At 42.9% G+C, this 22,672-nt stretch overlaps 1 protein-coding gene across 1 annotated transcript in view; it reads left to right on the top strand.

Annotated features, from left to right (window-relative positions):
* The window catches only part of LOC116249702 (mitochondrial import receptor subunit TOM20-like), a 31,117-nt gene extending 17,099 nt beyond the window's left edge, over positions 1–14,018 (top strand). The window contains exon 6 of the mRNA XM_031622914.2: positions 13,618–14,018. Within this exon, the coding sequence (XP_031478774.1) occupies positions 13,618–13,758 (141 nt within the window). The 3' untranslated portion in view covers positions 13,759–14,018. The remainder of the gene's footprint in view (positions 1–13,617) is intronic.
* The last annotated feature ends 8,654 nt before the right edge of the window (positions 14,019–22,672 follow it).

Genomic DNA, 22,672 nt, shown 5'->3' with positions numbered 1-22,672 from the left:
AGCATCCCCCCAATACTTTTTTGGAACATGACGTTGAAAAAGAAGAGCCCGAGTCATATTCAATAACTGACGATTTTTTCGTTCAGCAACTCCATTTTGAGGAGGGGTATAACTACAGGAAGTCTCATGAACAATTCCCTTTTTTCGAAAGAAGCTATCAACAGACTGGCACATATACTCTCGAGCATTGTCAGATCGAAATGTCTTAACAGATGCTCCATATTGAGTTTCCACATAGGCAATGAAAGTCTCTATGACAGTAGGAACTTCACTACGGTCTTTCAGCAAGTAGACAATAGTGTTACGAGAATAATCATCTATAAAGGTGATAAAATATTGAAAACCATGACAAGAAGGAATCCCTGCAGGCCCCCACACATCAGAATGAATCATGGCAAATACCTCATTAGACCGATGGCTAGACAATGGGTACGAAGCCCTAACATGTTTGGCCAGGTGACAGACATCACAAGACACCATAGTCATATCTAACCTGGAACATATATCAGGAAACAACTGTCTAAGAAGGCCAAAAGGCAAGTGTCCAAGGCGCTCATGCCACCGTAGAAGCAACTGAAGGGAGTCCTCTCTATTCTTCGTGGCTTGGCTGACTGCCGTCATGAGAGCCTGAGCAGCACGCATAGGTAAACGATAGAGCCCGTCAGAAGCTAGGCCAATCCCAATCCTCTTCCCTGTCACCAAGTCCTGCATAACACAGCGATCAGCGGAAAATATAAGTTCGCAATTTAACTCCTTCGTGATCTTGCTAACCGACAAGAGATTCAAGGGAATATGAGGAACATGTAGAGCATTGTGGACTAAGAACTTGTTCAAAAGTGGGAGACTCCCTTTTCCAGCCACAGAGATAGATGAACCATCGGCAAGGGAAACACGATCCTTTCCTGATGAAAGCTTATACCCATGAAAGACCTTAGGATCGCCGGTCATGTGGTGAGTAGCGCCACTATCAATGATCCACTCTCCCATACGGCAATCCGCCATAACGTCTATAGATGAAGAAGCTGCCATAATCACAGATAGTCCAACAGGAGGCAACAAGAGATGCACCGATGACAACAGAGAGCACCAACGGGCAGTAATATCCGGATTCCCAATCAGCCCCAAGAGTGAACAGAATGTCGATTGGGGGAAACGATCGTCGATGTCGCTCGACGGAAGCGGTGCCTTCTCTCTCTCGGGCTGCAATCTCCCACGGGTAGAGGTTTCGCCACACGTTCTCCTTGCTGGAAACAAGATCCAAGAGGCAAAACCCAACAAGTATCAAGGTATAGAAGTGAATAGGAAATCAACTTCGAGACGAGGAAAGCCTTCACCCGTAAGACCAATTTAACCCCGGTCTTTTGTAAGGAAAGGGGGATGCGATCGCCGGAGCGCTGGCAAACGTTGAGGCAATCCTCAAGTTACGCTCCTCTCCTCCTTTACGTCCTCTACCAAGTCACGGACCAGCCACCTCTTCTTGCACGGTGGGCGCCAAACAAAAACAAGAAGATGGAATCAAAGATCAACCAAGCAATATATTGCAGGTAAGAGGCGGATGCACTTCACCGGATTTGCAAAAGACCCCTAGGAAGTGACATGAATAGGGGGAGGCAAGCTTAGGAAGCGCCTAAGCACGCATATCTTCTTTCTTCTTCGGGAAGCAAGACTACGGCGCAAAAGGCAGTGGCGCAAGGGACAACGGTGACGGCGACGGTCAACAACACAAGAGCGACGGCGCAAGAGCGACGCCGCAAGAGTGGCTGCGATGGCGCAAAGAGTGACACCGGCGGCGGCGGAAACAGCGACAGTGGTATTGGGTACACCGGCGGCGGTGGCTGCTGCAGCAACGGCGGCGGCAGCGGCGGTAGTGGCAGCGGCAGCGGCGGCGGTGACTGCAGTGGTGGCGATGGTAGCGGTGAGAGATATTAGGGTTGGAACTTCACAAACCCTAAAAATTTCCCAAACTCGTCGGCTCTGATACCATGTAGAAACACGAACAAGAAGAGGAAGAGAAACAACGATCACGATGTAACGTGGAAAAACCCTCAACAAGAGGAAAAAAACCACGAATGAGGAGGAGCCGGTGCCCACTAGCCGCCAGACTCTCTCTCTCCTTTGTCTTTCATTCACACCATAAGGATTAGGGTTACACAACTTAAATAATGCCCAACAAGGGCTACAAGTTGGATCGGATACGGATCCGGACCCGGTCCCGAGACCCATCTAACATACTTCAACACCATTCATTCAATGAGCGGTGTACACATAGAAACTGTGAGCTTACCATAGAAGAGGGAGAGGCCCAGGTACGTGCTAGGGAGTTCTATAATGGCCCATCCTAGATTAGCCGTGCAAGCTGTAGTTGTTCGGGGGTTGACATTGAAGGGACTAACGGTGGGTTTATTTGGGTTGCACATCAACCCCACTGTGCATTCAAAATTCCAAAAAACTTGTTTAAGACAGTTGGTGACTTAGGATTTGATAGAAATGTAGCACCAATATCTGTAACCCGAAAACAGCACTCACGCAGGAAGATAGAGAGAGAGAGAGAGAGAGAGAATGAAAACAAGAAGAAACTGAGGAGAAGAAGCCGTAGCCAAAATGGTTTGCACGGCCTCTATTTATAATCTCATTTTCAGAATTCTAAGAGTCTCCAATCGTAGAATCCTAGGAGATTTCACAAGCTCCAAGGACACTAATTACATCATAGAAACCTAAGAGACTTCACATATTACAAGGATATTAACTACAACATAGAATCCTAGGAGACTTCCCATATAACAAGGATATTAACTATAACATAGAATCCTAGGAGACTCTTCACATGTTACAAGGACATTAAATATTTTAACACATTCTACAAGGAGGTGGAATCCTAAGAGACTCCTCTTCAACGTGCTGGTGAAGGATTTATATTTTAACACCCTCCCTCAAGTTGTGCATGGTTTTGCACCATGTACAACTTGCCTTTTAGAAACCAGAATCGTTCCTTTGTTAATCCTTTTGTAAATAAGTCTGCAACTTGTTCATCTGTACGAACATAAATAGGCTGAATTTCCTTGTCTTCCACCTTTTGTCTAACAAAGTGTTGATCAATCTCAATGTGCTTTGTTCGACCATGTTGTACGGGATTAAAGGCAATGTTAATAGCGTTTTGATTATCGCACATTAACATTGATGTTTTAATCTTTTCTCCAATGTCTTCTAGCAAATGTCTAACCCATGTAACTTCAGCAGTACCTGCAGCCATGCATCTGTATTCAGCTTCAGTGCTGGATCTTGCTACTGCCTTTTGCTTTCGACAACTCCAAGACACAAGATTACGTCCAATGAAAATACAAAAACCAGAAATGGACTTTCTTTGATCGGGATCTCCAGCCCAATCTGCATCTGTGAATGTCATAAGTTGATGTCCAGTAGTTTTATTTTCACTCTTACCATAAACTAAGCCATCTCCTGCTGTCCCTTTAAGATATCTTAATATTCTTTTGACAGCATCCATGTGAGTATCTCTAGGTGCATGCATAAATTGGGATACTTGATTCACAGCATATATAATATCTGGTCTAGTAAATGTAAGATATTGAAGTGCCCCAACAATACTTCGATATTGCGTAGGATCTTCATATAACTCCCCATCTTGAGCACTTAGTCTTTGATTTAGAACACTAGGAGTTCCAACAGGCTTACAATCAGACATACCTGACTTTTTCAACAAATCCAACGTGTATTTCTGTTGTGTCAATGTGAGGCGATTATTGTGCCTATCAATCTCCACTCCAAGAAAGAATCGTAAATCACCAAGCTCTTTCATTTTGAAGTTTTGCATCATCAAAACTTTAGCTTCTTCTATGTGTTTTTCTGAATTGCCTGTGATAACAATATCATCAACATATATAAGAAGTAAAGTAAATATGTTTTCCTTTCGATAAATGAAAAGAGAGTGATCTAGAGGACATCTCTGAAAACCACATTCTTGAATCTTGCAAGAGAAACTGTCAAACCACGAACGTGAGGCCTGTTTAAGTCCATAAATAGATTTTCTTAGTTTGCAAACCCATGCATGAGAGTCTCCTTTCGTGTATCCTGGAGGTTGTTCCATATATACTTCCTCCCTTAAATCACCATGAAGAAAAGCATTCTTCACGTCCATTTGATGTAGTCTCCATCCATATTCAACTGCCAATGATATAATCACGCGAATTGTTCCCATTTTGATCACAGGGCTGAATGTCTCATCATAATCTTCTCCATATTGTTGTGTAAACCCTTTTGCTACTAACCTTGCTTTGTGTCTTTCTATGCTGCCGTCAGGTTTGTATTTAATTTTGTATACCCATTTGGAGCCCACTACGTTCTTTTCGTGTGGCCTCGGAACGATCTCCCATGTTCCACATTCATGCAAGGCATCCATTTCTTCTTTCATAGCTTTTCTCCAATGATGTGATTTTGATGCTTGATCAAATGAAGTAGGTTCTTCCTCCTTGCCAACTTTTGCCATGAATAACTGAAAATCAAGTGATAAAGAATCATAGCTAACCCACCTGTGAATGGGATGACGAATGCGTTGGGATCTTCTAAGGTGGGGCATGTCGTCTTCTTCACTGTGAGCATCTCTGTCCCTTAGTCGTCGACTGTAGATAAGACCCGAATACCGATGTGCATCGTTGCTCTGTTCATTATTGTTTTCGTGATGACTTGATGACTGTGTTGGATCTTCTTGATTTTCACTTTGAGCCATATCCGACGGTTGTATTGCTCTCTCTGAATCTTCACTTTGAGGCACATCATTTTCTATAACAGGATCTGCATTGAATAACTGTGTACTGGTCCAGGGATCATAAGATTCAATGGTCATAGGCATTTCATTTGTATTATCAAAACTATGTTCATCAAAAATGACATTTCTTGAAGTTTTGATACGTTTAGTTGTTGGATCATAGCATCGAAAACCTTTATATTCATCAGCATATCCAACGAATCGACATTGAATAGCTTTGTCTTGAAACTTGTTCCTCAAGGCAGCATCAACGTGAACATAGCATACACAACCAAAAACCTTCAAGTTCTTGTAATCAGGTTGTTTGCCTAAGAGTGTAAAATATGGCGATTTAGACATCAAGAGTGTCATAGGCAAACAATTTATTATGTATACAGCAGTATGGAAGGCTTCAGTCCACAAGGAAATGGGCACATTAGTATCATGCATCATGCTCATGGCGCTTTCAACTATATGTCGATGTTTCCGCTCAACTACACCATTTTGTTGTGGTGTGTAAGGGCAGGAAATTTGTCTAGTTATCCCTTTTTCACGTAGAAATTCAATAAAATCAAGCGATGAATATTCTCCCCCTCCATCACATTGAAAATGCACCACATTGGATGAAAATTTAGTTTGAATCATGGCATAGAAGTTTCGAAATATGTGAGGTACTTCTGATTTGTGTTTCATGAAGTAAATCCAGGTGAAACGTGAGTAAGAGTCAATGAATAAGACATAATATCTTGACCCAGACATGGAATCAATAGGGGCTGGCCCCCATACATCAGAAAAAATAGTTTCAAAAGGTTTGGAAGCCCTTTGATTTATATTATGGAAAGGTAAAACATGACTCTTACAAAGTCCACAACTTGAACATTTTTTGACACTTGAAGTAAGAGGTAAACTTGATCTTGGAATGAGACTATCTGTGACAAGTTTTTCAATGAAATGTCGACCACAGTGTCCTAGCCGACTATGCCACAAATCAGACTCCAAAAATTGGTTAGGGCCCCTTACTTTTGATTGAAAATGGCAAGAACTTGGCACTGATGACGCATTATGAGAAAGAGAAAATGTCTTCAATCCTATATCAAAAGTGGATGAATCCTTGGGTAGACATTCCTTGAGGACGTACATATTCCCTTGACGCTCCCCTCTAGCGAACATTTTCTTCGTTTGGAGGTTCTTGACATAGACAGAAGAAGGTGTGAATTCAACAGAAGAGCTTGTATCATCAATGAGTTTAGAAATGGATATGATGTTCTTTTTGATATTGGGAGCAAGAACAACATTAGACAATGATAGAGACGAGGATGACAATGGAATATGTGCATTTCCAATATGTGTAATAGGATGAGATTTTCCATCACCTGTTATAATGCAACTTCTACCGTAATGAGGGGATAAGTTAGTCAATTTACCTGCATTTCCTGTCACATGGGTAGCTGCACCTGAATCCAAGAACCATTCTCCCTGCTCATTTTGCTTTATAGTCATCTTTGAGAATGCGGCCATCAATAGCTGTTGCATATCTTCAGCGGTGGATTTAGAACTTTGTCCTCCTTGTTTATAATCATGTCTTACCCCTTTGTTTTTATTTTGAGGATTAAACCAACATTGTGCCTTCATGTGTCCTTTCTTGTTACACTGAAAACAAATTGGTATTTTTCTTGAAGTATCCAAAGGAGACATACCTTGGTTATGTGGTGTTGGTAGAATGCCACGACCACCATGGTTGGAGTTCCCATGGCTCTTACCAAACTTTACATTCATAGCCAACACATTTTGGGAGTTCCCTTGATTAGTCCTTTCAATGACTCTTTTCATATTCATTTCATGTTGGAGAAGTTTACCTTGTAGTTCGTTGAAGGAAGGTAGAACAGGAAGGACCTCAAGAGCTGTAATAAAAGCATGATAATCATGCCCAAGTCCATTCAAGGTTTGCTGCACCTTTTCCTTATCAGAAATGTTATTCCCTGAGGCAGCAAGTTGGTCTGCGACGGCCTTAATACGCCCCAAATAATCCATGATAGACGTTGAACCTTTGCTCAAATTCTGAAATTCTTTCTTTAAGTACATAATTCGAGCTTCTGATATTTGGGAAAAGGTATCAACAAGGGTTTCCCATAATTCTTCTGCAGTACAATCATCAGAAACTGAAAGTAACACTTGTTGAGATAAAGTGGACAAAATATACGCAACCAGACTTTGATCACGTCTCATCCACATAGCATGTTCAGGATTGTTGTCTTCATGAACAACAATAACTTCTCTTGCCTCATTTTTTATTTCCTGTAAGACGGATATTGGTGGAGCCTTTGTTGAACCATCGAGATGTCCAAAGAGGCCTTGACTTCTTATGAAAGGCATAATTTGCCTTTTCCAGATCAGATAATTCTCATGGTTGAGTTTTTCGGTAATAAGGTGAGGAAGAAAACTTGAGGACATGCCAGAATGTGAAAGGTTTTCCATGACAGCAGAAAGGAATGGTATATAGGTAGAAGATGAGAGGGAAAGAAGACACGATATAACAAGATGTGTCCTTGGTAAGCAAGAAGAAAAAGGAACAAGAATTGCGCAAGAGAAAAGTAAATTCAGGATAGAGACAAGATGAGAAAAGAGTTCTAACCAGATCAGACCTGTTTGGGCATTTCGTTTGGTAGAGATAACGTAACCTGGCGCTTTGATACCATGATAAAAATGTAGCACCAATATCTGTAACCCGAAAACAGCACTCATGCAGGAAGATAGAGAGAGAGAGAGAGAGAGAGAGAGAGAGAGAGAATGAAAACAAGAAGAAACTGAGGAGAAGAAGCCGTAGCCAAAATGGTTTGCACGGCCTCTATTTATAATCTCATTTTCAGAATTCTAAGAGTCTCCAATCGTAGAATCCTAGGAGATTTCACAAGCTCCAAGGACATTAATTACATCATAGAAACCTAAGAGACTTCACATATTACAAGGATATTAACTACAACATAGAATCCTAGGAGACTTCCCATATAACAAGGATATTAACTATAACATAGAATCCTAGGAGACTCTTCACATGTTACAAGGACATTAAATATTTTAACACATTCTACAAGGAGGTGGAATCCTAAGAGACTCCTCTTCAACGTGCTGGTGAAGGATTTATATTTTAACAGGATTTGTCTCTACAGAACAAGAGTAGATCATCTGCCAAAGCTAACGCTGTAGGAATAGATAGAGCCCCTTCGGCTAGGGAATCTCAAGCTGGCCATTACCTTGTTTGAATTTAAGCTTACAGATGGACATCTTCATAACTATCAAAAAGAGGTAGGGAGAGAGGGGATCTCCCTGCCTCAAACCTCTCTTTCCGTCAAAAAAGGGTCCTTCCCTTCCATTTAGAATTATTGCATAGGCTACACTATCAATATATGCAATGATTTTGTGAATCCAGTTTGAAGGGAAACGAAGACTATGCAAAACACGTTCAAGGAATTCATAGTTAACCCAGTCATAAGCTGTAGATAAATCAAGCTTGAGGAGGAGAGGCGCACCATTGTGCTGGTCAAGGCTGTTTACCAGCTCATGCGCCATGGGAATATGCTCGTGGATTTGTCTATTTGGAAGAAAATGCTCCTTGCCCAAAATTCTGCCCAAAATCCCTCTCATCCGGTTTACCATTATCTTGGTAATAAACTTGTAGGTAGAATTGCATAGAGCTGTCGGGCAGAAACCCTTGGTGTTCAGTGCACCTTGGAATTTAGGGATAAGGACAAAATTAGATATGTTAACCTTTCTGACTAGCTGACCAGTGCTAAAAAAAATGCTTAATAGCAACTCTGACATTTGAACCCACAATCTCCCAATAAGTTTTGAAAAACCCTGCTGTGAACCCATCAAGCCCTGAGGCCTTGTCGCTGTTTGAATCGAAAACAGCCTTCTTTATTCCCAATCCTCAATGGGCTTTTGCCAACATCTCGGCTTCCCTAGCAGAGACACAAGAACCTCTTTCACAGCCATCCATCATCTGAGCATTCGAGGAATCCCTGTTATAACAGTCCGCAAAGTAGTCAGTGCGAAGATTATGAATGTGATCGGGGTTTGTGGCTATAGCCGATCTGCCCGTGATAGTGGATATTGGATTCCTTTTGAATCTGAACTTAGCCTGAGCTTGGAAAAATATTGTATTTTTGTCCCCATCAGATAGCCCCATGATCCTTGCTTTTGCTTCTAGAAAAAATATTCTTCATCTAGGGACTAATGCAATTCTTTCCTAAGAAGGCATTCCCGCTGCCCATCAATATCTCCAGCACTTTCAGGATGGGCCTCAATGAGATCTAGATCTTTTCTTAGGATGGCAGTACGGTACCCCACGCGACCGCAGGAAGCAGCATTCCATTGAGAAAGAGCTCTATGGACTTATGGATAAGACAGATCATTCTGCAATCCCGGGTTTCAATAGCACAAGCCTCTGCGATCACCTACTCACAGCCAACTTGTAAAGTCCAGCTATTGAAAAACTTAAATAAACCCTTACCACTCAATCTTTTGTGAGGCTTAAGGATAGTGAGCTGTAATGGGTTGTGATCGGATGTGGTACGTGGGAGCATCTTGAGCCTAGCTGGTCGGCATGGTACATTGTCCCAATCCTGGTTCACCGATGCCCAGTCCGGGCGACAATGAATGTGACGGTTACCAAGGCGGTTATTACTCCAACACCCAGACCAAACCTACACATAAAAGAATGAAAATAATCGTAGCTTTGACGATTTGGGGGCTGACCTGTCTTGTCCTTTTCATTTCTCATTGCGTTGAAATCTCCTATGATACCAATAGGGCCTTGCAAAATGGAAAGAAAAGCACTGAGATGGTCAAAATCCAGGCTGTGGAGCAGCTGGTTGGGGTGAAGGTATACTCAGATAAGAATGAGTGCCCTGTGCTATGGCATCAGCATTCAACAGCAATCCAAGGCTGATCCACATGAAGGAGGCGAACACAGATGGTGGCAAGGTTCCAACAGAGAATAATCCTAGCCACATTATTACACAAGTCTGAATTAGATATAAAAGCGTGGTGTGGGAAAACTCTTTTCCAACCTCGAATTTATAAGAAGATAACAACGACTCAACAAAAACGCATATATCCGGAGAGAAATCATGTATAATTGAGTTAAGATCTCTTCTAGCCGCTGCTCGGCCCAACCCACGTACATTCCAAAATAAGATACGCACGAGATAAGAGTGGGGGAAGGTGAAAAGAACAGGGACACCCTAGCAACTAGCAGTGCTTATCTAGCACCAACTCCTCTTCTGGGGATGGCGATTTCAAAATCAGTTCAATGGTCGGGTCTCCCAGTAACTGACCTGAGTACTGTTGCCCACGTTCTGCACCCTTCGTCGAGGCGTTTGCCTGATCCAAGAGCATATGCTATGGAGTTTTGGGTATTTCATAAGACTTCAAGGCATTGAAGGTTTGATCTGGCAGACGATTCATGCACCGATCTTGGTCCTCAATCTCCACTCCCGTGGTGCCTGCGTTGGCTAACAGATTTAAGTCGATGCTTTGTTTTTGTTGCATCCCCTCATGCTGATCGGTCCGCTGCACAAGGAGAAAGTTACTCAGCTCCTCCAAGGGTTTTCTTGCACGCTTGTGCTTCCCTTGGTCCATTTGATCACTTTCGCTGTTCTGGGATGTTTTGGGTCCTCTGTCCCTCAGCCTTGCAAGTCCACCGAAATTTGACTCCATTTGTTAGTGTGTGGGTTCCGTTCCATCTGGAGTGATTTGAAGAGGGCGGGGTGCTCACAGCTACAGACCCTGCATTAAAGCTGTGCTGTAGGGGCCTGAGCAGGTTGCTAGTGGAGGAATTTGGCGAAGCAGCCTCACTAATCGCCTTGGGTGATGTCGCTTGTGTAGGTCTCTAGGAATCTATCTCCTTAGGTGGGGGAATAATCAGCCCTTGAAGAGAGGATGTGTTCCCCTTGTCATCCGCCCAAGTGCCCAATGGCTGGCCCTGGCCTGCGATTTGTTCAGTTGATTGACCGACCTCCTTGCTGGAGCTTATCCAACACTTCAAAGTGGTTGGAGGAATCCATTTGGGTTTTCGGATCAGAGGTCCTGTTTGTCTTTGAGGACTTTTTGGGAAGAGATTGCCTGAGGATCTTTACCTCAGTCCAACTAGAGGAGATGGGGGGAGGAGAACTGATTTCACAAGATTTGGCATCTAGGATTGTGCAGTTGTCAGTGAAGTGATAATTCGTTTTGCAAGGCATATAGATTTTAAAACATTCTTCATAGACGATTTCTTGCACAACGGCTTTTCTCCTGCCATGTAGAGCTCGATGGCAGTCTTAGGGATGAAGTTTAAGGGAATAGAGATCCTTAGACATGCGAAATCTTCTCTCACCAGAGTACGGGAGAAAGGGTCGACTTCCATAAGAACTCACCTGAGGGATGCGGCGATACCCTGAAACACCCTAGGATTCCACAAGTAGGTTTTAAGATAAGGTAATCGAAACCAAATAGGAATTATAACCGGGTCTTGAACATTACGAGACATGCCTGGTGTCCAGCGGCTAGGAACTAGGGTTTTCCTACCCAATCTTTAGGCTCCCGTGCGAAGAATCATTGCAAATTCATGCTGACTATCAACTCTAACAAGGAAAGCACCTTTGCTTAGGAATAAGAAGCGAGGGTTACTGACCTCAGACCAGAGACAATGAAGTCCAGCGATAATGAAAGAGTATTCCATTCCACGTTTCGAGTTGCCTCCTATGAAGCAGCAGACCAGCGAAAAAGGCATTTCATTCATTCCAAATCTTCCCATGTGATATACACTTTCGAGCAGGTATCATATGTCTCCACTTCGAGTGGCTCTCCATGCTCGTCCTCTTCCATGGATACTCTCACAAGGCGCTCCGCCCAGGTTTTCAGTGAAGGTCTACGCCGGTCTTCCTCTTTCGTTTGGCCCGTGCCTAGAATAGATGTGCCCGATTGATCTCTTCCTGCTTGGGGCTGTAATGGCCACTCAGCAGACCTCATCGCAGACAACGTATCCATGAGAGAACAATGGCTCTCCGGCGGAGCACCCTTGGCTGCTGGAGGTCTGGCGGCCATGGCTGCGGAAAGGTGAATCAAAAGCCCCAAGGGGTACAACCCTAACCCTAATAGACGTTCTCTCTCTAGTTAGGGTGTTTAATTTCTTTTCCCTGGGTGAACTTTGAGAACTCCATTTTTGTCGGCTTCCATCGAGCTCCTCCTACTTCATTCGATGCTCCCCTATGGTTTCTTCGCTTCGATTTCAGTATGTTTAGAATTGGGGAGTGGTGATTACCTTGATGGAGGACTTCATGTGGCAGGTTCACCAATGCCTATTGCTTTGTAAACATCGCATGGATCTGAGTGTTGACTCCATCAAAGTGCTGCTCCATCACCTACATCCTACCATCGAGGCCTTCCAGTGTGGTGTCTACCTATGCTTGATGATGCTACACTGCTGCCAAGGCCTAGTGAGCCATGATTCTTCCCGTGGGATCTGGTATCCTATTAGCTACTGCCATATCATTCTCATTCCCACTCCTCAAACTAAGAAGCCTAACTTCTCAAATGGGATTTCATTCAGCATTAGGGTTTGCTCCCTCATGTATGCTTATATATCTCATTTGCAATGGGTGTGGGTGGGCTTTATTACAAGATCTAAGTAATTACCTTATCCGACTATACCGATCTCATTTAGACTGTAAATATGCAACTATGGAAAACGAGAAAACAAAGGAAATAAGATGACCACATAAAAAGAAAACAAGTGGACCTGATAAGGGGTCAGTGTCTAACAGACGGATACCTTAAATTGGGCTAGTTGCCCATGTTAACATAGTGCGACATGGGTACGGGTATGCCTCTGGACGTAGGTGAGACCGTGTAGGATGCAGTGAGTGCACCTGTGGCCACATTTTACATTTTTCAACTTGGTCAAAGTTGATCGAGTTCGTTTTTGTCTGTTAATTAGTTTTTTTTTTAAAGACCATCATGTATATATGATGAAAAAGAAGAGCCCTTCATAGAAACCGAAGGGCTGTTCCAGTTCTCTATATCCCCAACAAGAGTTTCCGGTGACATTTTTGGCAACCACCAATTTCTCTAGTGAAGCAGTGTCTTGTGCCTTGCTTCAACTTTTTCACTTTTTAGTGTTGATGCATATTTTTTTGCTTTGTATGATCTATGAACCCTGCTTCAACGCGTTTTCCTTGTTGATACATGTAACTTTTTTCATATGAAATTATCAGTCCTGTACTGCTGTTCACTATTCCTGCTGGCTCGATTTTTTTTCTTTTTATGTAGAACAGTTTGTTTTCTGCAGCTTTGTAGTCTGCATTTTCTACCAGTGCTTTGTTTTGCTTGTATTTTCTTTAATCTGTTTGTTAACTTTATTTCTTTAATCTGTCCTGTTAAAAGCTTAAAAACTTAAAAAATGCTAGAAGCCTAAAATATTGTGTATGCCTAGTTTGAAGCTTCATATCAGATTTCCTAGATAACATTATAAGTCTATAAAATGGTTCAGCATACATGACTGCAGTAGTGCTGAACTTCCTACGTTCAGTTATTTGGTGTGTTTGTTACTTTTGTACTTTGTTCATTGGTTCTTTCAGTTCTATGGTAGTGTGTGATCAGGACCATTACTGTTGTGACTACCTTTTATCTTGTCCTGTTGTGTAGTGTACACTCATGCATATGCATATGTGCACATGTATAAATGTATATGTGCATGTGTGGATCAGGTTCCAGTGTGGAGAAATATACAATTTGTTCTTGCTCAAATTAGGTGTCTTTTGTAGGCAAACCTGTGCCCCCTTCCCTCTCTCTAATATTGATTTGATTTTCTATTACAGAAAATGAAGAAGAAAAATAAAAGCAGTGACCTCAAATATGATATATTTGGGTGGATCATCCTTGCAGTTGGTATTGTTGCATGGGTTGGTATGGCAAAATCACATATGCCCCCTGCTCCACCACCGCCACCTCCTAGATAAGAGCCAAGAGATTGGCTAAATAATTTTCTCTGCAGGTAATCTTGTTCCTGTTACATTCCACGAGGAGGAGGTGATGCTTTTTTTTTTGGGATCCTTTTTTTGTTGAAATGTTTTGGGAAGTTTTGGGGCCACAAAGATGAGATGAATTGTCACGGTGTGTGGTTTATTGTCCTGCTCTTGACAAAAACAAACTACTTTAGATATCTCTATATTATGTTAATGGTTCTCCATTTATTTTCAAGAATAATTTCTTTGTCTTATTTCTTGGATTGCATCGTTGATTTTGAGACGAGCTTAATACTTTTGTTGGCTACACGAGATGTTTTTCTTCATCTTAAAGTGGTGCAGTTTCATGTGGCCGGTACTTGGGAAGGAGACCCTCCCACCCACGGGGGTGCATCATTTTTTTTTGGGGTACTGACTGGTACTTGTGGCTAATGAACCCTTCTAGTGAAAGTTGGTTTGCTGGTGGTTATCTGTAAAGAGAAGCTTATACATGTGAACGAGCCACGTTTGCTTGCATGTATTTTTGAATTAGTGTGTAAACTTGGAAACATTGTGAGCTGACTTGAGTTAAACTTATTGCAAATTTGCAAAAGAGGTGAAAGAAAAGGATGTGCACTTAAGTTTAGCTGTTGCTTTTTCTCTCATGCCATGCAACTGTTTCAGCTCTTTGCCTCTCTCTACCAATGTGAGGTTAACAAAATGTGTTAGAATTAAAGCAAGATTAATTTTCCTTTATTAAACAGTGCAACTTTTCCATTATATGGTTGGTAGCCCATCACATCTGCTGTGATGATCTTGCTCTTATTTTTTGCCATTGTTAACTTTATAGACTCATTTGCATCTTACGATGCTATTTTTTTCTGGTATTGGGACATTAGACCATGTTTATTTCACTGTTGCATCTGTCCACTTTTAATTTGAATCTCTGAGTTCTCAATTTTTCTATTATTATCAAAGGTCTGAAAGCCATGACTTTTTGTAACATATGAAGGTATTTTCTTTAGGGAAATTCTTCTTTTGTCACTCTTTTCCTCCGTGTTGTATGAATGAGTCAGACTGGCTTTCCTTGTTTGGTCCACGATGAATTGGAGAGATTTTATGCAAATTTGACCAGCCATAACCACCAAGTGCCTCTTGCTGGTCGCCCAGAGAATTGATGGCTGCAACCTTCAGCGTTTCCTGTTGTTCTATGACTGTCATTTTTTCCACAAGTTTGCGTTGTTCAATGAGTGTTGGTGAGCTTATCTCTACATTGTGATGACCTAAAATGCACCAAACGTATTATCTCTATTGACTGTATGAACAAGATGATGGCTGCTTGATTTGGAGACATGAGATCTACTAAGCAGCCAAAATGAGTATTATTTATCTATGGAAGCTATATAGCCTAGGTGCAGGCATTTAACTGCATAGGTGACCCAACACAAAAACAATGCCAAGTTTCTTTCTGCCAGACAATACAGGTCTTATATGCTAGTCTTTTAGGAAAACAGGTTGAGAAAGAACATACACAAATATGGTTTGTGTGGAGGCTTGGAAGGATCATGAGGTTGGATTCCGCTAGCAAGTCATATATTTGTCGTAGAGGAAGTACAGTATTGTTTTCCCTAAGTGCTGTTCTCCGACATAAATTAGAGTTGACCATAGCACTCCAATTATGGTTATCTTAGCTATTAAGAGCAACTAGCTGAGATATCTTCTCTAGTAAATTAGCCAATTCATCAAGACAAACCCATTTTCCATAGGTTAGGAGTTGGTCATAGTAGTAACTAGTAAGATCTTTAATATTGCATGGAATGAGGATGGCAAGTGGAATCAGCTAGGAATCATGACATTCATCGAGGTGATCACAGTAGGAAATCCTTATTCTTAGGATACTGAAATTTAATTTCAAGTCATGTGAATCCCAATTTTGTGAAATGTAATCATGAGAAGTACAGAAGATCTGATTGTCTTGGCAACTTCAGCTTTTGAGAACCGTAAGTTTGCAATGTCATATATCATTAGCTAAAAATGCTCCATGCTACCGGTTTTTTTGAAGCCTTCAGAAAATGGAGCCGTCTTCTCAACCTTGATACCGTTGTTGTTTCCCTAATTCTTGTTTCTGCTTGAACAAGGGCTTAGGAAACTTTTGCCTTCTTCAGACGTGATTGAAATTGGACAACTGTTACCACTTACCAGTTCCATCTCTGTGATCTACCAATCTAGAGTGTCTGATATAGGAAGGACTCCTTTTGAGGTGATGTAACTAGTCACTCTGTTAGTGGCAATCTGACGTTTAGTTGGAGGCTGACGTGAGACCGACTAAGGTACTTAGCTTGGTAGAAGAGGCATCAGTTGTGGGTAAGATTATAGTATAAAGCCAAGACTCCTGGTCCTGCATGTGTTAATTTTTTTTTTCCCAGTTTGTTTACTTTTTTGCATCTCTACTTTTTCTTCATGATTCGAAAAAATGCATCTCAGTGTTAATTTGGTTTAAGTGTGCTTTCTAGCAAAATGTATTTTGAAGTAGTTTGTGGAGTCCTTGTGAAGGAAAGTTTCCTTTATCTGATTCACAAATATAGTGAATCAGCAATAATCCATCCACACATTTCTCTTTCAGGATTTTTGTTGTGTGTGTGTGTATATATATAATTATGAATGTTGATGGTAAAAATTGAGGTTGACCTCCTTAGTGTGGCTCTTACTATATTTTGTTTGTGAACTGGAGGTCTGTTACCGTGCATGTAGCAGTGGAGGATTTTGCTTTTGATGCTGTACATGTACAATCCAAAGCATGTTAATCACAGATATAGTTAGTCACTCTAAGGTGATTCTGTTCAATTGATATGAAACTTCATGACACTTGCAAGCCATGGACTGCCACATGTACTAAGCTTGACTTTGGGGTGAGATGCGGATCGGGCCCATGTGTTCATGTTGAATTTTGTTTGCCTCAATAACCATTTCATGTCTGCAATATAACCTCTTGCCTTGTGGGGCATATGTTTTGGTGCTTCTACATTTTGTTATGGGTATTCTCAGTTGATTCTGATGAACTGATATGAAGCTCGACTACACTGGCAGACCATATTGCCACATGGTACTAAGCCTTATCTTTGACTGAGACGATGACAGATTGGGGCCATATATTTAAATTGAATTTAGGGTTAGTCTGCAATGTAACTTCCTGCCTCTATGATTTTCTGTCATCTGAGGAAATACCAAGCTCTCTAGTAGGTCAAACCATAGTTGTAATTTGTAAATAAATTACTGGATTCTAAACGGCGAGCTTTTTGTCAGTTATTTTTCGAGAAAGATGAAAATCTTGAGAAATTTTCGTAAAAAATTGGACAATTTTTTGGAAAAGAAAAAAAACTAAAAATTAGGTAAAAGTAAAATAAATGAAAAACTAACAAGAAAACATGAAAAATAACTTGATCAAATGATAAAAATGATGTTCTAGTAATGATAAAAATAACGTAAAAATAATGAGAAAAAAACACAAAAAATTCATTTAGCAGTTATTTTTTTTTAAAGAAAAACGGTTATTTTTTATTTCATTGTTTTCAACTTTTTTATCGGTTTTTTTTTTTGGAAAATTTTTTTTTATGTGACTGTAGTCACTCTACTATGTATGCACAGTCACTTGGGTACTTCAGTAAGGTCCACGTACCCGTGTCGCCGTACCCGTACCCAAAATGGGTACTTTGACACTTGGTACCTATAGATCCAAACTGCTTAATTTTACTTTGATTTAATTCTTTCCACCTTACTTTTTATTATATTCTTTGTATGTGAAAATTCGATTGATGTTCATATTTGACTAGGGGGTTGCTTGGTTGTCCATGTTAGAATATGTTGTTGGGGGAACCGGGTCCATATCTGGACCCGGTTCTATGGGGTGCGGGTATCGAGGCGGGCTCGGTACCCTAGGCGGCTTCTCCTATCTCCCTCTATATATTGTCACTTATGTGTAAGTGTTGAATTAAGTGAATATAATTTTCTCTCTCCTAGGGTTGTGGTTTGCCCCTAGGTCAGAGCCTCCCCGTGGTTTTTCACCTCTTTCTGAGGTTTTCCATGTATATTGTGTGTTCTTTCTCTGCTCCCTTCTTGTGGTTCGTGTTTCTACATGGTATCAGAGCCACCGCGTGTGAGATCGTTGGTGTGCAAGTAGTGTTTTTTCCGCCGTTCTCGTGCCGCCTCCGTTGCCGTTTCCAGCGCCGCCGCTATGCTGGTTTCAGTGCTGACGCCGTCCAGGACCGCCGCCGCCGTCCATCGTTCCCAGCGCCGCCGTCGTTTTTTTTTCCGCCGCCCAGGAACGTCGCCGCCTGCCTTCCGTCGCCGCTGTCTCACTCCCGTCGCCGTTGCCTCGTTCTCGCCACTGTGCCTCTTGTTGCTGTGATCAGGAACGCCGCCGCCGTTGTTCCCAGCGCTGCCCTGCCGTCGCCGTTGTTCCCAGCGCTGCCCTGCCGTCGCCGTTGTTCCCAGCGCTGCCCTGCCGTCGCCGCCTGCCTTCCGTCGCCGCTGCCTCATTCCCGTCGCCTCTGCCTCGTTCTCGCCGCTGTGCCTCTTGTTGCTATGTGCGTGTTTGTGATGGCAGACGCGATGGGGACTCAAAAAGATGCCGTTCTTGACGCGGGCAGCGCTTCCAAGACTGAGAACGTGCCGATCCAGGTTACCTCCATCCGTCTGACCAAGGACAATTACCTATCTTGGTCTGCCGCTCTCGAGATTGGGATTACTAGCCGTGGGCGTCTCTCTTACATCACTGGCGACAAACCTGCGCCCATCAAATCTGATCCTCATTGGGCAACGTGGGCGTTGGAGGACAGCCAAGTGAAGGTATGGATTATCAGCTCCGTGTCCTCCGATATCCAGCCCCTCATTCTGCGGAAGCCGACCTCTTTTGATATGTGGACTGTGCTTGCGAAGATGTATGGTCGCAAGAAGAGACATCTGCGCACCTATCAGATTAAACGCAGTATTTACTCCCTGACATAGGGTGATTTGTCTGTTGCTGCCTTCTATGCTGCCCTGAAGACCAAATGGGAGGAGCTAGATTATCATGTGACTGATGAGTGGAAGTGCGGTTCAGATCATTCCCTCTACTGGGAAAAGGAATGGATGGACCGTACGTTTTTGTTTCTGGGAGGCCTGCGGGATGAATTTGAGTCTATTCGTAGCCAGATTCTTAATGGTGATGAGATTCCGGGGATAGAGGAAGTATATGCTCGAGTTGAGTCTGAAGAACGTCGCCAGGTGATGCATCTTGACACCGGTCATGGCCCTTCTGCCTTTGTCAGCCGTGCCTCTGGGACTGGGCAGCGTCCTGCCCGGCATTGCACTCATTGCAACAAGTTGGGGCATTCGGTGGATTTCTGTTGGGATCTTCATCCCGAGAAGAGACTGGTCAGAGGTCGTCCTCCCTCTGGCAAGCGTAGCCCTTCTGTGTCTGATTCCAATCAGAGCAATTCTTCTTGTGGTGCAAAGTCCAAGCTGTCCCCTGCTCAACTCAAGGAGCTACAGGCGTACATCAGCCGCCTATCTACTACCCCTGAGGAGTCCTCCACGTTTGAAGGGGCTCAGCTAGCCCAAGCCCTCGTTGCCTCGACTGATCAAGGTAACCCTTCTCTTGGTGATTGGATTGTTGATAGTGGAGCCACTCACCACATGACAGGGGACTCTAAACTCTTTCAAGAATATCAACTTTCCTCTGGCAAGCAACGCGTGTCTATGGCAGATGGGTCTTCCATCTCTGTGGCTGGGAAAGGGAGCTTGTCCCTGTTGAACAAATACCGTCTCCACAATGCCCTGCATGTTCCAAATATTCCTGTGAACTTACTCTCTGTCGGCAGTATTACTAAAGAATTAAACTGTAATCTGATTTTCTCTGCTGATCACTGTTCCCTGCAGGACTTGGTGACGGGGAAGAAGATTGGGATTGGTTCGGTTACTGATGGGCTCTACAGATTGCCGGTGCAAGTTGCTTCAGCATTGATTTCTGCCACGAGTGGTCACTTGTCTGGGGTGAATGATAGATCTACTGTTCTGCGATGGCACGAGCGTCTTGGACATCTCCCATTCCAGTTAATAAAGAAGTTGTTTCCTCATTTGTTTGCTTCTGTCTCCATTGACTCCTTCGCTTGTGAAGTGTGTCAATTGGCTAAACACGTCAGGGCTTCGTACCCTATCTCATTGAATAAAACCACTCATCCGTTTGCCTTAGTTCATTCCGATGTTTGGGGTCCTTCTGGAGTACCCACGTGTGGTGGTTGTCATTATTTTTTGACGCTTATTGATGATTACTCTAGATGTACGTTCGTGTACTTGTTGCGAGAACGTAGTCAGGTTCCAGCAGTTGTGAAAAACTTTGTTGCCTTTGTTGAGACTCAATTCCATACAACTGTTCAAGCTTTCCGTACGGATAATGCTAGGGAATATGTCTCTCAATCCCTTGATGATTTCTTGAAAGGCAAGGGTATTGTTCATGAAACCTCTTGTAGTTATACCCCTCCTCAAAATGGTATAGCTGAACGTAAAAATCGTCATCTTTTGAATGTTACCCGGGCCATCATGTTCCAACGCCATGTCCCGAAGCGGTATTGGGGTGATGCACTTCTCACTAGTGCACACCTCATTAACCGTATGCCTACTAGGGTGTTGGATGGTCAGTCTCCTTATTCTACCCTGTAGCCCACTCAGAATCCGTGGCCTCTTACTCCTCGTGTCTTTGGGTGCAGTTGTTTTGTGCATAATCATAGCCCTACTCTCAAAAAACTTGATCCCCGGTCTATTAAGGGAGTTTTCTTGGGGTACTCTTCCACTCAGAAGGGGTACAAATGTGTGGATCCCACTACTTCCAAAGTGTATGTTTCGAGGGATGTCACATTTCATGAACATGAGTCGTATTTTCCGGTGAATCCTCTTCAGGGGGAGTGTCTTGGGAACAAAGGGGAAGAGTATTCCTCTAATCAGCTGATTCAGTTTATGGAGTTTTTGGACTACAAGGTTAGTCCCAGTGTGATTGACACGGTCACGGTCAGTAATGAGAAGGGCAGTCATATGGAAGCCCACTGTTGCCAGGGATCACTTGTTTGGCCAGGTTTATGTCAGAAAGGAGAAAGCTACAGTGGAAGATGTTGGTGATGAGGATAGAACCAATCCCAATCCTGTGATCTCCCTGGATGACCCAAGTCCATCGAATGAAGAGCTCCCCATTGCTTTGCGCAAAGGCACCAGGTCATGTACTTCTCACCCTATTCAGAGATTTGTTTCTTATGCTAAGCTCAGTACAAATTACAAATGTTTTATCACAACCTTATCCCAAGTTGTTATTCCCAGGTCGGTGGATGATGCTAAGGATGACCCCAAGTGGTTACATGCTATGACGGAGGAGATGGGTGCGTTAGCTAAGAACAAAACATGGGAAGTTGTTGATATCCCTAAAGGGACACACTTAGTTGGCTCTAAGTGGGTGTACAACGTGAAGTATAAACCTGATGGCACTGTAGATCGATATAAAGCTCGTCTGGTTGCAAAGGGGTTCAGCCAGAAGTATGGGATCGACTATCTTGAGACCTTTGCCCCTGTTGCAAAGTTGAAGACCGTGAGGGTTATTCTTGCTCTTGCTGTGCACAGGAAGTGGCGCATGGACCAGCTTGATGTTAAAAATGCATTCTTGAACGGCCATCTGGAGGAAGAAGTCTATATGAGCATGCCTCCCGGGTATGTTCAAGAGGGAAAATGTTGTCACCTCAAGAAAGCTTTGTATGGCTTGAAGCAGTCGCCTAGAGCTTGGTTTGAGAGACTAAGGATCGTTATGAAGTCTACTGGGTACAAGCAAGGAAATGGAGATCATACCCTATTCATAAAGCAGAGAGATGGTCTGGTGAGTCTTCTCCTTGTCTACGTTGGTGATATGATTGTCACTGGCAGTGATGAGGAAGAAAACAGGAAGATGAAGGTGAGATTAGCTAAAGAATTCGACCTCAAGGATCTGGGTAAGCTGAGATACTTTCTGGGGATAGAGATTGCTCGATCAGAGACAGGGCTGGTTATGAATCAAAGGAAGTACACTCTTGACTTACTAAAGGAGACAGGTAAACTTGGTTGTAGGCCCTATCTTACTCCTATGGAATCGGGGACTAAGATAAGTATCAAGACAGGCACTATTCTGGATGAGGAAGGAAAATGGCGATATCAGAGGCTAGTAGGTAAGCTTATCTATCTTACTCTAACTCGCCCTGATATCACGTATGCGGTAAATGTGCTAAGTCAATTTATGCATGCTCCCACGGATTGTCACTGGAAGAGTGCAGAAAGAGTGTTGGGATATCTAAAGAATGACCCAGGAAAAGACTGCTGTATACTCGACAAGACAAACTTACTATTGAGGGCTACTCAGATGCAGATTGGGCAGGTTGCACTGAAACAAGAAGGTCCACTACAGGGTATTGTGTCTTTCTTGGAGGTAACCTAGTTGTTTGGAGAAGTAAGAGGCAAGAAGTTTGTTCGAGGTCTAGTGCTGAGGCTGAGTACAGGGCTGTTGCAATGGGAGTTACAGAGATGCTGTGGCTGAAGATCCTTTTGACTGATATTGGTGTGGAACTGGAAGATAAAATGAAGATGTACTGTGACAACAAGTCTGCGATTAATCTTGCCAATAATCCAGTTCTACATGACAGGACCAAACATGTGGAGATTGACCGTCACATTATCCGGGAACGCATTGACTCAAAGGAGCTGATTCTGCCATATATGAAGTCTGAAGATCAAGTTGCAGACGTCCTAACTAAAGGGCTTTGTACTTCTTCATTCGAAAAGAATGTTAGCAAGCTTGGCATGTTTGACATGTATGCCAAGCTTGAGGGGGAGTGTTAGAATATGTTGTTGTGGGAACCGGGTCCATATCTGGACCCGGTTCTAT

This window comes from Nymphaea colorata, chromosome 3 (genome assembly GCF_008831285.2).
Source record: "Nymphaea colorata isolate Beijing-Zhang1983 chromosome 3, ASM883128v2, whole genome shotgun sequence".
NCBI lineage: Eukaryota > Viridiplantae > Streptophyta > Magnoliopsida > Nymphaeales > Nymphaeaceae > Nymphaea > Nymphaea colorata.
This window is presented reverse-complemented; position numbering and strand designations above follow the sequence as displayed.